This window comes from Dermacentor albipictus, chromosome 5 (genome assembly GCF_038994185.2).
Source record: "Dermacentor albipictus isolate Rhodes 1998 colony chromosome 5, USDA_Dalb.pri_finalv2, whole genome shotgun sequence".
Lineage (NCBI taxonomy): Eukaryota > Metazoa > Arthropoda > Arachnida > Ixodida > Ixodidae > Dermacentor > Dermacentor albipictus.
The window spans coordinates 167,485,113-167,499,929 of record NC_091825.1 but is presented as its reverse complement, the minus strand read 5'-3'; the positions used below and the strand labels follow the sequence as shown (position 1 = coordinate 167,499,929).

Below are 14,817 nucleotides of genomic sequence, written 5' to 3'. Positions count from 1 at the left end.
ATAATTAGAAAATGAATTCTTATCTAGCTTATGATAAGCTGTGGAGCACAGAAAAACAGTGGAAAACACGAAATCAGTATAACAAATATGTTAAAGATAAAAGAGGCACTGCAATCATATCATGTACTGCAATCATCAGCAGCAGCAGCCTATATTTAAGTGAAGCTTTCTTTGCTTCTTCCTTAGACTTTCCCACTGCTGCTGCCACTGCTGCTGCTGCTGTCTGGCACACCGCGTCGGGCGCTGGTTCAGAGCATGTGTGTACATGACAGAAGCACGGCATAGAGGAAAGGCGATGTGAGAAACTCATTTGGACCTTTGCACCACGTTGAATGTGTACAATGCCCTCTACAATGCCCTCTGGAGCTCCCTGGGCATCACCACATTAGCCTCTTTCATGACACCCCCGCAAAAGCATTGCAGAAATTGCAGCACTTGCCCTTTAGTGACGTGCGAGTCCAGAGGGATGCTAGATAGAATAGGAGAGGGGGGAATAGGCAGAGAATGTGTAGAACCGACACAGTTGTGCAGGGAGTGAATACTCAGCTTGCGACTCTTTGCTTGCAGTTCCCATACAGAGGGGAGGGGGAGAGGGCGAATAGGGAAAAAGTGATGTGAGGAGGCTAGGAAGCACTGATACTATAGATATGACAGCAGCTACGGGCAAACAAGACAAATTTAAGTTCAAGGTGTGATACAGTATGTTTATGCTATTTCTGAAAAGTAAGCACCATGCAAATTTGTCAACTCATGCAGGGCCTGCAGAAGGAGAGCACACAGTAGGATCTAGGTGGCACTATGGAAGGGGCCACACGTCAAATCAACGCTTCTGTGCCTGAGCTTTGCAGCTATGGCATTGCTCGAGGTTGTGGGTTTGAGCCCAACCGTGGGGGAGAAATAAGAAACGCTTGTGCACTTAAGATTTAGGGTCACGTTAAAGAACACCACAATTAATCCGGAGTCCACCACTATGGTGTACCTCATAATCCGATTGTGGTTTTGGCATGTACAGCCCCATAATTCAATCAAAGTTTAATTCGTCTTCCACGATGCGATGTGAGGCGATGAATATGCTCAACCCTCCCAGAAGTTATGAAATATTTATTTTATTTATTTATCAGTACTGCAGACCACTGTGTGGTTTATGCAGGAGTCGCATACAAGTAATTAACAGATTTATAACAAGCAAGTAACAATCGGACAGGAAAGAAAACAACAAAGATAGAGAATGCAAGACATAGAACACTAATTACAGTCATAATACAGACATTCTAAGTTGCGGACAAAATCATTTGAATAAAAAACTGTAGGGTAGCGCATTCCAGTCCTACACTGTTTTAGGAAAAAAGCTGTATTTATATGAATTTGTCCTTGCGAAAATTGGGGCTAGTGTCCTGCTATGGGAATTAATAATGGGAAAATGAGACATCCACCCAAACGCAGCTAAGTGGATTGAAAACATCTCGAGGATCACCCCCCACCTACCCACTCACTTTTTTTTTTTAGAAGCTGTGTCACGCACTGCCTTCACTACTAATCCTTCACCTTACTCTCTCCCATGCACTTGTGCTCCTCACCCCTAAAGGGAGGGTGAGTTGCGTAGCATTTAAGGGCATGCTGTCAAGGAAAACAACTGTCGCCTTCACTGAGACAAGTGCGCTTGTTTGCAGACTGTTGATGGCTTCAAGTTTCTATCTTCCTGTGAAGCATTTGTTTGGATCAGAGCAAGATGCTGAAGTGATAGATGTGCAGCTACTGTCCAACAAGAACATCTCTCTCTTAGAAAACAACGCTCTGTACACGGAGTTCTCCAGCGAGGCTGTTTGCTCGAACAAACTCAAATATGGCTGCATCCATTCAAATGCACAAATTGAACGTGCCATTTTTGCAATACTCAGCTGCTTTACGAGCCATAAGATGTGGTAGTTCAAGTTCCATGTCATAGGATGCGCTTTGACAGAACATGGATATGAAGGACTTCTTTGCACTAAGCACTGATTTCACTTTTTAATAGCAACCACACAAATTTTACCCCAGTGCAGCGACTAATGTAAAAATAATTTGGGCACACATACATAGGTTGTTGTAAGTTCATTTGAAATATCTTGCTTCAGGAAAGAAAAGTCACTCGATAAGGGATTATTTTTTTATATCCTATAACCATTCACATGAGGTGAAAAATATCCCTGCGATTTCGGCCAAGTGGCAAGCAACAGCTGTTTGCTTTCAGTTATCTTCACAAAAGCCAGCGACCAATGTGTCATGCCATGTCTTCCCTTAACCAAAATGGCAGGTGTCTCGTTGCGAGGTTTCAGAGCAATTTCTCTGCGTGATCTGTGCTGTGGGGAAAGTGTTTGTGTATTTCGCAAAGATTTCTCATGCAAGTGTGTTGCAAGTAAAATTGCTTTCACGATATGTGTGACTGCCAGAAAGCATGACACAACAGTCATCAAGGCACTTCACTTTCCGCCCAAGCTAGTCCAGACATCATCACAGCTCTTTAAAAGCTCAATATAATCGTAGTATCACCTGGCATAACTACACACATTGGTTTCATATACATGTGCCGAGGGACCCGTCTTCTAAAGCTTCATGTAAAAAGAAGAAATTTTGTTACTTTTATGCTTGCCACTGTTCACAAGATGCTGCTTCAGGCATGGAATATTTCTTGAAGCTTTTTCAGTTTTATTTTGGTGCTTCAGTGCTCACAAAATGGCAATGTGGTGGTAGACTTAGATCACTAGTGTGAGATAGAAAGAGAACTATCGAGATTGCTTCTAGGTTGCCTGGAATATTATGAAGTAAAAATTTTTGATCTAATGGGTTATTGTGAAGGACGCAGAGCAGTGCAGAAGGATGGTGACATGAACACAGTACAACAGCATGTGCCACCTAGCAGTGTGGTGCCACCTACTATCATAGGGGACACAGAAAAAGAGATCAGCAAGGAAAGAAACTGCATATTGGATTATTGCTGTAAAAGTGCTATGCATTAGACAATCTGTGCCTAGGAAGCCACCAGAAGAGCGATGCTTGTAATTCAAGGAGTCACGGCGATTGCATGCTGATGCAGCTGTCACTTCATATGCTACGGTGGGCCCTTCCGAATGAACTGCATCTGGTGAACTATGGGCTACACGGAGCTGTTTCTGCTTAGTGCCTGGCTTACACTTTCCACTGACTGTTTCTGCTCTAACAGGAGCGCATGTGACATAGCTGTTGGAGGCAATGTCACCAGAATTTAGCTCTCCTGGTCTGCTCTTGGCAAGGCCCACTGCATAGTGCATTGGTTGACGACACAGTCCCAAAGCAAGCTTGTGCAAGTTAGCTCTTGCATGCCATAGGTAACCGCAAATAAATGCCATATTGTACATGCAGGTCACACGTTGGCATAGCCACCTAAAATATTGAATACCTTGAAACTACAAATTCGCTGTAGGTTTCTTATGAAAAATCAAGTTGAACTTTCACAAAGTTACCATTGTATTGCGTCAATGTTGATGCCAAATGCCATGCTGTCGGATCCAAAATACTAGGAAAGCACCATGGTTTTCTTACGTTTTTTTAGGAAAATTCAGTTATGTTGTGCATGGTGCTCAAAGCTGCAGAACATGTGAAACCTAGCTACACAAAGCATGATTACCCCATAAGTACCTAACAATATTGTGCTGCTGTACTCTGCGACGTGTCTGGGATGGACGGTGCCTGTGCTCTATCACAATATGTCACCATCTGTGTATTGTTCACATCAAAAAGTGAATGCTCAAGCTTGCTTTTATCTCTGCTTCCAGTAAACCGCCTTCTGAAGGGAATGCTCCCTGGATTTTCCTGGATTACAACTTTGTGTGGGGCCTGGTGAGGGAACATGTTGGGGACACAAAGCAGACACTGCCACATATCTCCACACCTTGCATTACCAGCTTCACTGCAGTAACTTTAGTAAAAGTTAGCATGTTGCTTTTGAACTTGCCAGTCGTCTTTCTGCTGCTACCTTTCTTTCTAGTTTCCACCTATGATCTTCTTTTCTTACTACTAGGGGAAAATGGAAGGAGTCCAAAGTGCACATGGTGTCTGCAAAAATTTCAGTGAGAGTGTAAGATAAATGAGTGGTGCTCCATCGTAGTTGTGTTGTCACTGGAAAAATTGCTGTCCACTTAGCTGCAGCTGCAAAGGAAGCCATCCTCTTCTCAAAATGGCTACATCTGCCTGGAGCCGATATAAAATTCGTAATAGTCCAGGGATCAAACCTGGAACTGCGATATTTCCAACGCAGTCACCCTGCCACCTGCGCCCATCCTTGTAGATGACAATGCGAAGTTGGATTGATTGTTAAGCTGGAACACAGGAAGCTTGAAGCAAAGTAAAGGAAGACTGAATTAGTGGCCCTCTATGGCAGCATTGTGCTACTGGGTGGATGGCAATATTTTGTGTGAAGCCACCTTGCAGGTTTTTGCAGATCTCATTGGTCTCATGCAGTGACATAGTCTGCTCTTTTGTAATGGCATGCCATGCAGAATAAAGCCAAGCATCTGAAGCAGACAGCTAAGGTACTACTGGAGAAGTATGATGGAGACATTCCGGACAGTGTGGAAAGCCTGTGCAGTCTGCCAGGAGTTGGGCCCAAGATGGCCTACCTGGCCATGAGCTGTGGCTGGGGCCACACTGTGGGCATTGGTGTTGATACGCATGTGCACCGCATTTCCAATAGACTTGGCTGGCTGCCTGCACCCACCAAGACACCAGAACAGACACGCAAAGCACTGGAGGCGTGGCTGCCCAGGTGAGTCCCACCTGGTGTTGCCGAGTGGGTTTGTCATCATCGTAAGGCTCTACTACTGTTTCACTTCTCATGTTACATGGACGGCAAGTGTAATGTAGGTACTAATTTTGAGGCACACTGCCCAGTGCCGACAGACAATGAGCATGTGTGATGAAAACATACTCTTGAGTCCCAATGGAGCAGACTTACAACATGTTATTGTTTGAGTCTGTGAAGTGGCATCAAAATATAATGAAATACAGCAGCTCCAACCACTGCAGTTATTGATGCACAGCATCAGTGAAAAAAACCTAATTTCGTCATGAATAAGGCACTCTCACCAGAAGTGAAAAATGCAGTGCATGCTTCCCTGTGTCACCATTGCACTGGACCCCTGAAAGTCGGGCTCAGTGGTAAAGCTACAACAAAAACGATTTCTCAAATTTCGTGCTCTGAAAACATTGCTTTTGTGCATTGGGCATGACCCTTCATGTCGGAACACAGATCATGTCAGTTGCTTGCATGCGCCAATAGATAAACATGTGCATTCTGCTGGATTATATAACAACTGTTTGATGATTTAAGGGTTCGATTCAAGAGCTTCATCTGCAAGTGTAGAGTGAAAGCAAAGGTTGGCTGGTAGGCTGCAGTTTATATAAAAGAACCCTGACAGAAACAGCAAGGATTGCACCTTTTGCGATGACAAACAAAAAAAAAATGTCGCAGTTTGGCTCAAAAGGCGAAGCACTGATCGCGACAGCAAATTAGTAGATAGCTGTATAATCTTGTAAACATTCGCTTACTAACCAAATTAACAATGATATTATGTGTAAGCGTGACTGAAAGAGGCCGTAGAAAGTAACAGACGCACAGAGACAGCGCAGTCTGTGTGTGTTTCTTTCTACGTCCTCATTCAGTCGCGTTTACACACTCTATCATGGATTCAAATCAGCTAGCCCGCCAGCATGTTTTAACTAAGTTAACAAGCATGGTGTGACACGCACACATGTAAACATGAACATATCTCACTCGATGAGGGCGAAAACTTGCTGTCAAAATGCTGGAGTAAGGAATCACAATAGCAGCAGCGATCGAATTGACCTTTGTGCATCTTTTGCTTCAGCTGAAACGTTGAAAGCACAGCGCGTACAAAGCTATCAGATAAAAATGAGGCCGCGCAGCCACGCACTTTGGCGACATCGCCGTTCGCTTTCAAGATACAGCGCTCACACATCCGTGCTGTACGCAGCAGCTGCCCGGGAAGAACCCCCCCCGCTGGCAGCATGTGCGCGCACAGCCTCATCTACTCCGGCTTACCCTCGCACATCCGGCATGCGGCGATGATCTTATTTCCCTGGGACTCTATACGGAACCTCACGGAGACGGCAGCAATACGCCTGGAGTGTCCATATCCTCCTAAGACCCCTTACAATATATTGCACATATTGCACATATATATTGACCGTACAATATATTGCACATTGCCTTCAATTATTTTTTTAACGGTCACTTGAAAGCGATTACTCAAAACATTCATTGTGGATTTGAATTCCGGTGAATTTGCAACTGTATGGAGATGGTTTACTCATATAATTGTCATCCGCTTTTGAGAAATTTCACATTAAATTGATCTTGACCTCTGCATTGTCACAGACGGTTGCAAGCAACACTTAAATGTGTTTCAGATTCTTTGAGATTGCCTGAAAATCCAGGACGCAGTAGCAACATTGCAATGTACAGCACATAGGACCATTCTCACCATAAATGCAGTTTTTACCACAACAAGCATGAGCAGAGGGTTACTTCTGCCACATACATGGAGATGCAACGTTTGGCATCTAACCATAGTATTTAATTTCCAAATATGTCTTTTACGTTCGTAACATACCAGTAGACAATAAAAACCAGCTTGAAATGCAATTTTGTCCCATAGCTGCATTCGGGTCTGTGAAAGATATTGCTATCACAATAAAAACAAAACGACACAGAAAAAAGACCATGTTTTTGTGCAACGTATGCACCAGAAATTTCTGGCTACCCTTTCAGTATGCTTCGAACAGTACCATGCCATTCCCATGTACCAATAAGGAGAAGAGAAAGAAATATATATCCTACACTGTGTTTTAGCACTTGGGTATGTTTTCCTTGCAACGCTTAAAACTATCAAAGCAGTTCTGGACCGCACTGTAAATTTAGGACCGCAAAGGGTTAAAGCCATATGCACGCAGGTGTGCCCGCCGAGTTATGCTTGGGCATCTGTTCAAATTGCATAAAGGGAAAAGTTTGGAAACTACCAAAGATGTGTCTCTTTCGCCCCAAGAGTGCAGCATTGACAGCAATAGTGAAGTTTTGCATCGCGTTGGAACTCCCTGTTCTAACTACCTGGTCTAACTATATGCGGGTTCGACATGCCTGCGCAATGCAGCACGCAATGCAACTAATTGGGGGGGGGCAAAGGAATAGCTGTCAATCGCTGGTGCTAGCCAGTGCCCGTGAAGTATTAGATAATGCTGTTCCACTGCTGGAGCCTACCATAGTTATGCGCTCATGTGAGCTCTGTCTTTGGCTGTTAGTTTTTAAAATGTGGATTGTCAGAACTGGAAATGCCGCTAGAAACAGAGCAATGCTGGAATCTGTAAAGCATTACAAAAGGCTACTTGCTTGTTTGCCCAAACATTGTCACAAAATTGTAAGCACTTTCGGCAATGTGCCACCTCCTGTGGGCTGGAACTGCACATGCCAATGTTCACTTGGAGCAGTAGTACAGCTCAAGCTCATTGTAAACAAGCAATGCATCAACACGTAAGACCTTGCATGGCCGTTATGCTCCTGTGACACATTTATATCCATTGATGGAGGGGTGGAAATATAATTTTTTTAAGGTACATTAATGCATAGTTTATCGTAGACAGGACCACTTCACGGGAATTACATTTGTTCTGTCTAACGTAACTTGTCAGGAGTAGTGCTGTGCCAGTACCTTCAGGCTTCTTGTTTGTAGAGGGTGGCACCATTGCTTTTGCACTTGACTAGGTTGTAGAGGCAAGTGTGAGTTATGTGCTGTCATAGCCATCACTCGTGGATTGCTCATTGCAGAGAGCTGTGGGATGAAGTAAACCACCTGCTGGTTGGGTTTGGCCAGACGGTGTGCAAGCCGGTGGGTCCCAAGTGTTCCACCTGTCTCAACATGGAGCTGTGCCCTTTCGGCAGGAAGCAAGGCAAGGGCTCCAGAAAGTGAGCACGTGGTTGGCTCTTACCCAGGGCTGCTGCTGCTGGTAGCAGAAGGCACGAACACAAACGTTAGCAGCTACATTATGTTGTTCAATACAGCTTTGATAAAACATTTTTATTGGCAATGTTTTTCTTTTTCCCCACTGTTCCTTGTGGGTGGTCTTGATCATCTTGTCACCAGTGTGTCTACAAGGATTGCATGCAAACATCTGTGCCTCATTATAGCTGTGAATGATTTTGTGTAACCTAAGAATTCAGAGGGGAAATATTTGCAATCACTGGGTTAAGTTAAGGCAAAAGCAACATCACTCGTAGCTGTGTCACTGTTAAAAAGATAGCTAGATAACCAGTTGATGGAACTGCATCTTGTTCCTGAATGTTAGCCCACTCTGGACACTTGCTGTATTTCTGTGCATGGTAAAAAAGTGACTTCAGCAGTCAGAGAGAATTTGTCATATTGTTTGTGCAAAAAGTCCTTACTCACTGTTGCCTTCTGATATAGCAATGATTAAGCACATCTCCTTTGTTCTTTCAAGTATCCACTGATAAAATAGTTCAGTGTAAGTAGATTACTCTACTAGCTTTAAATTGTTGCACAACTTCCTTTTATGGTGTAACCTTTAATAGTGTCTCTCATCTGTGCAGATATCCTGTTTTTGTTTTCGTTCATAGAGGGATAATGCAGGATGTTTGTTTTTAGTTCAAGTAAACAACACTGAGCTTACAAAGGTATTAGTTTATAAAGGTTTTCATCATTTTTAGGGAAATGAAGACATGGACAAATATTCCTTGAAAGCAATTTTTATTTCTAAAACAGCACAAGTTTCTTCATATTTGTTATTACGGTGCTCCTAGAATCTTCCTTTGGCAGATGGGCACTTTTTGGCTATACATAGTACAAGCAAACACGACAGAACCACAAGCATTTTTGTATGTTACAAATCTAATGAAACTTGTATGTGGAGCAAGAAACTGACATTATTATGCCTTACTTCTCTTCACTTTGTATGTAAGCATCATCACTTGAAGACTTAAATTACATAAACTGCAAGTCCATATCAATGTATAAGATACGAACTTGGCCATTCTTAAATATCACAACCTTTTGCTCTTAAAAATGCAGGCACATAATTTCTTTGTGTCTTGTGCAACAGAGATGATAAAGACATGCCCTTAGAGTGTGCATCCTTGGCTGTTTACTTGAGTAGGGTTTTATGTTTTCATCTTCGATCATAAATGTAATGCGTACTGCTACAAACCAGTGCCAACCATCCTTACTGCTTACAGGAAGGCACTGCTGTGCCACAGATGCTGTACACACTATTTGCATCCGTTGTCCTGTTTGGCCCAAGGAAAGCCTGAACCTACACATTGTGCATGCTTTGTGGCATCGCCAGCCGATGTATCTTCTTGCAAGGAAGGTGGACAAACGACCTCACAGGAATCAACCTTGGGGCTAGTTGTCAAGACATACTTTGGCGTGAACTTTGATCGCCAGCAACCTCACCTGGAAGTTGGTTCCTCAACTCTCACTATGTATGAGGCTAGGTCTTCATTGTTGAAGGTGATTAGCTATTTGTGTTTCCCTTGCATGAGCCTATGTGAGCAGCTGCGAAAATGCTATGACAAGATGTGGCTACTATATGTAAGCCACACGTTTCTAAACAGGTACAGATTTACATCATGAGAAAGTGTAGTAAATACCACTGGCTTATTACAGTGGGGAACAGATGTGCGTCTGAGCAGCCATAGAAAACTGTGACCTCACTGAATCTCAAGGACAATGTGAGGTCAGCATTGTAGACTTCACTCACGGTACTCGTAGCCATCGTTAAACTCAGCCTCACAAGATGAGGCAACATTAACTCAAGGCTGTTGCAGTGTGCGATTTAGCTTAACATGAAAATTTTCGACAGCTTGTCCACTCGCCTCCAGAACAAGAAATGCGCAAACTAATCTTTCTTGTCAGTTGCACTTCAAGTTATTCAAAGATTGATACTTTCGTTATTCATCTTGGAAAAACAAACACAATATATGGATAAATCTGTAATTTGTGAAAATGTTTCTTGGCTAATGTTGTTTGGGTCTAAATGTATGATATAATCTTAAAATGCAGAACCCTACTCATATGTGGTCATAAAATAAGAATGTCAGTGTCACAATGGCTGCAAGGTTTTATAAAATATTTAGTATAAAATGTTCTAAAGTGATGTTTGAACATGCAGATTGTCAAGAGAATTTCACATTAACACTGCACTAAAGTTTTTCATTCCATTATGATACCTGATAATATTGTGAAGGTGTTCTATTATGGAATCAACTGCAACAGTTTTTCTTGGCCCTAAAGAAAAAGTAGCATTCTAAATCGGCTTTCCTACCATATAAAAGTATGTACCACCTTGCTAAGTTTGAAGAAATATGATGTAAAGATTCTCATATACACAGTGGCCACTACAGACACACTAGCATAATAATTGAAGTTGGCACTCTGGTAGTCATTTGCCAAAAAATGTTTAGTGTTATTCACTAATCTTTCATTTGAATAATAGTATGTTTTGCTGCCACACTTTGCTGCCATGTATACCTCGTAGCATTTAACTTTTCATGGCAAGTTCCTTGGGACCTTGCTCCAAAGTAATGTCTAAATGAACTTGAGCATTGTAGTATCACGCAAAACATGCTGTAAGATTGCTATCACGAAGATGGTTTTCAGGTAACTGCTAACGTGAAGCTTATTGCAGCTTTATCCAAGACTTGGTGTACACTGCCAGTGGTGGTCCCTTTTCTTTAGTACTAGAAAATGGTTTACACCACACCATATTTCATTTTTGTACCTCGGATAACTGAATGTGAGCAACAGTAATTACTGTATGGATAATTGTAGAATAAAGCTCTAGGCATGACAACCTTCAACAGCATTCCATACGTTTTATGCGTGGGGAACTTTCTACGCTCTTCTTATTAAAGGGGCCCTGCAATACTTTTTCTTCAAAACTGAGAACAGAGTGGAGCGAGTGAAATGCCCTTCGATACATTTCCACACAAACTTTTGGAAAGGGCCTAATAATACCAATGACATAACGAGTGCAGTGTCTAATTACTTTACCCATCATTCATCAATGCACTGTTTCCTCTCAATTACAATGGCTGGTCTAAATTGCTCCTTTCTTTTTCTTTTTACTGTGTACCTATGGTACCTCTTCAAGGTTGGCATCTGACAAAGGTGCTGAAGAGTGACAGGATGGGCAGAATGCATTAATAACAGCCACGTCTCAGTTTGCTTGGGAGTAACTCACAACCTTGAACAATTATTCAATGGTTGGCATCTATGGGCTGTCCTGTGGGTCCATGATGGTGATGCATAATAGCAAGGGCCACAGGAGAGAGAACGATGTTTTATGCGAGATCCCTGCCACATGCAATGGAATAATATTTGGCTTTGCGAAAATGTTGTCTACACATTGCGAACATATTTTACAACGTCCAAAAAGTGTTGCAGTGTCCCTTTAAAGCTTGGTACGTACCACCAAGTAGACAAAGCATTATGAAGCCGTCTCTTTGTTGACTGGAAAGTCTAACGTGCACAAAAGATAGCCTGCTATGGATGTTCAGAATAGAAATCAGTGTTCACAAAAGTCAAATTTGTTAATTCCTGAACTCTTTTTCACATTGACTTGGGAATGCTCTATATATGAGCATGCGCTGACTGGATATCAGCTGGCTATATTAGTTGCTTGCCAAAGGAAAGCCAGTGCAAGAGCTCAAACTTTTTGAAATCGGAGAGGAGCAAACTGCTGAACAGTTGCCCAAACAGCACTTTGTAGATATCAATGGCCTGCACATTGCTTGTACAGGACTATGCAAATATAGAATGTAGTGCAAGATGGAACATGACGACTTGAGCACAAATACAACATAGTACCTAATACAAATTTAGATGAATTGTACATCTTTCTACATTCCTCTCTGTATCTATAATTGTCATCTACATATTTTTAAGAGAGTCTTAAAAAGATGAAGCATAAAATTTAATAATGAAATGATGCAGTAATAACATAAAAGCTCACACATGATGCCTGTAAAGGCAGCTAACAGCTTGCTCTTTTTAGCTGAGAACTACACCTAATGGCTACCTTCAGCTTTGACAAGAAGATACCCTGCTAGCTGCCCAGTTATGATGCTGTGAAAGGAACTTGGTGTGACCTACAAAATAGACGAGCTCTAACGTAACTTGCACCAAAAAACTGTTACAACTGCTAATAGACGAGTATATTATGTGCGAGGTTGTGACAGGGTAATGAAGTACACAATAGGAGCATAGTTTCAAGGTGCACATTCCTGTCACTACATAGTAAGGCATGCGTCAATCTCTACAATACCAGAGCATTAAAATAGTTGTAGTGCTTACTGTAAATGCAGCAGTCTTGTGGACATCTCATTTCACCAAGTGTATAATTGTGCAAGTCATGGCAGTGCAAAGTCGGCGGGGAATAAATCTCCTCAAAACAGCCCACCCGTTTGTGATGAGAGACGTGACCTGTATGTAGTAAGCCACTAGCTGGGAGGAGAGATGATGATGTGTGCAAGCAGTTCAAATTCTGTTACAGGCACAGAGAATATCTCCGAGAATGTGGGTGCCCTTGGGAGAGTGGGCGGTCAGTTTCGGTCGCGGAACCGGAGTCCCACAGGGTGGCTTGGCACCACCACAAACACATAACTAGTGTTGATGTGTTGCGTGCAGGGCTCAATGATGAAGTTCTGGACCATCTGCAAGAGGGAACCATTCCAATTTTAGATGTCTTTCATTGGCAGATGAACGCAATTAAGCTGACTGCCCCTTTTTAGCTTTGTTGCATACTCGACATCAGCAAACATGCGCCAAGATTGAAAACGGACGATATAGATTCTGTCCTTTTAGCAGCTACTTGTAAAAGCTGCTACATATATGCTGCAGACTGACCAACTGCGATCCATGCCTAACCAAGCCGTTTCATAGATGTGACAGAGTGTCGTTTTGGAGTGGAAGCTACACTCACACCAGCAACCAAGTTTTGTGCATGTGACCAGCATCCTCAAGCAACCTGCATTAGCTAAACAGCACAGGGCCAAGACAGGTAGAACCTTGGCTGCCTTGTTATGGAACAGCATTGCCAAGCAGACTGTTGCATGGGCTCTTTACATGCAGCACATAATTGCTTCCATATTTACATGTAAGGCAAGGGCTTCCATCCTATTTTAGTATTCGTGGGGGGAGGGAGGAAGAGAAGAAAAATGCAGCAGATCCAATGAGGGGGAATCTATATACAGCGAAACTTTGTGTGAGTGCATAAAGAGTTGAAACACGAGTACACGCATGCATGCAAGCATGGGTGCACACACATTATACTGAGCCTTTTGTTAAGTGAAGTTGCCGACTACTACTAGTGAGTACGACAGATGGCTTCAGAGGCAGCATGTGTGTATGTACGTAGTGCTATTCGAGTCGATTCTATCCGCAAGAAGCGTTTACTTCCTCATTACTGAGCAGCCACATATACGCGAAGGTGAGCTTTTCTTTTCTTTTTTTTTTTTCCCCGCACGGCCAGCGCTGCGGATGCGCAGAGACCAGAGCCATCTGGTGGTGATGCAAGGAACCCAGCAGAGGTGTCACGTGCCTCCTCCACTGTGATTGGTTTGCCTATTCGGTGACAAAACAGCCACGCAGCCCCTACAGTCACCAAAACCCGGTGATGTTCCCAAAGACAAGCTTTAGTTTTAAAAAACGAGGATTCCTTGTAAAAATTAAAAGCAAGTTGTGGAGTGGGGCCACCTGATCCTTATTCTAGGATGATTCCCACGAGCAGATTAGTTTAAGGGGTGCACTGTTTCCACCCTTGGAGTAGTGGAACAGCTTTAATTTCTTCGACTACAGCATACAAAATACTCCTTTCAATCGACCATTGCTTCACATGCAAAAATAAGTGGATGGCCACTCTGGAAAATGACATTTTCATGCGCCAACTGTTAATACTCTTTCAAATCATTCAAACTTTATTTTGCTTACGGCGGTGCGAGGATGCATTGTAAAATGAAAATGCAATGCTTCGAATGGCTGTGCGTTACTTGTGAGGAACACTGTAGCAGCGCACAAGTCGTATTTGAGTCTAACGAGATTCGGTTCAAAGTCGTTTGAGGTGCACATGTTACAAGAATGTTACCGCTCTTGTAGAGTATTTTTTTCTTACCTGGTACTACAGGCAATTGCACCAAGGGGACCATTAAGTGAAAGCGTGAAATGTGAACACGAGAAGCATGCTACAGTGAAACCTCGTTAAATCTTAATTGGCCGTAGCTCGGAAAAAGTATGTACTAAACAGTAGTACTGCTTAATCGAAATAACATGAGATCGCCCACTTACCTGTCAAAAACGGAACTCGGAGAGAGTGCGATGAAAGGGGAAAAAACATGCAGTATTTATTCACTTCATGCGACAAAAAGTGTTATTTTCATTTGATGCTGCGGTGGCCTAGCAGCAATGATAACAGCCTCAAACTCATTTAAGCTGCGAGCCAGCTTTTCAGCCAGCCCCCTCTTCTCGGCAAACACTCGCATGGCAGATTCCTCATTGGCAGTGCATATTCTCCATGAACGGGCGCTGTAGTGCTGCAAAAGTTATGGGGCGCCTTTTTCATTGCGGGGTGTTGTTCTCGTCGCGACGATTGCATTCATGAGGCCCACGTAACGCGAAGCTTCTGCCACTGTCAGGCCTGAATTGCCTGTGCTGTCGCTTTTTGTGCCGTCCTCGTCACTTCGCCAACAACAGAGGTCGAACCTCATAGCCGACATGT

At 42.9% G+C, this 14,817-nt stretch overlaps 2 protein-coding genes across 7 annotated transcripts in view; one reads left to right on the top strand and one right to left on the bottom strand.

Moving 5' to 3' along the window:
- Nucleotides 1–14,817, top strand: part of Nthl1 (Nth-like DNA glycosylase 1) — a 36,870-nt gene that overhangs the window by 6,265 nt on the left and 15,788 nt on the right. Inside the window, exons 3-6 of one of the 6 annotated variants that reach the window (XM_065434600.2) lie at nucleotides 4,515–4,780; nucleotides 7,856–7,993; nucleotides 9,278–9,526; nucleotides 13,576–13,738. In XM_065434600.2, the coding sequence (XP_065290672.2) occupies nucleotides 4,515–4,780; nucleotides 7,856–7,993; nucleotides 9,278–9,526; nucleotides 13,576–13,678 (756 nt within the window). In that variant the 3' untranslated portion in view covers nucleotides 13,679–13,738. Of the gene's footprint in view, nucleotides 1–4,514; nucleotides 4,781–7,855; nucleotides 8,059–9,277; nucleotides 11,220–13,575; nucleotides 13,739–14,817 lie in introns of those variants that run through there. The other 5 variants (XM_065434601.2, XR_010564993.2, XM_070539298.1 and 2 more) reach the window with 5 other exon arrangements.
- Nucleotides 12,002–14,817, bottom strand: part of LOC135904031 (ecdysone 20-monooxygenase-like) — a 47,695-nt gene continuing 44,879 nt past the window's right edge. Inside the window, exon 9 of the mRNA XM_065434599.2 lies at nucleotides 12,002–12,757. Coding sequence (XP_065290671.2) covers nucleotides 12,647–12,757 — 111 coding nt within the window. The 3' untranslated portion in view covers nucleotides 12,002–12,646. The remainder of the gene's footprint in view (nucleotides 12,758–14,817) is intronic.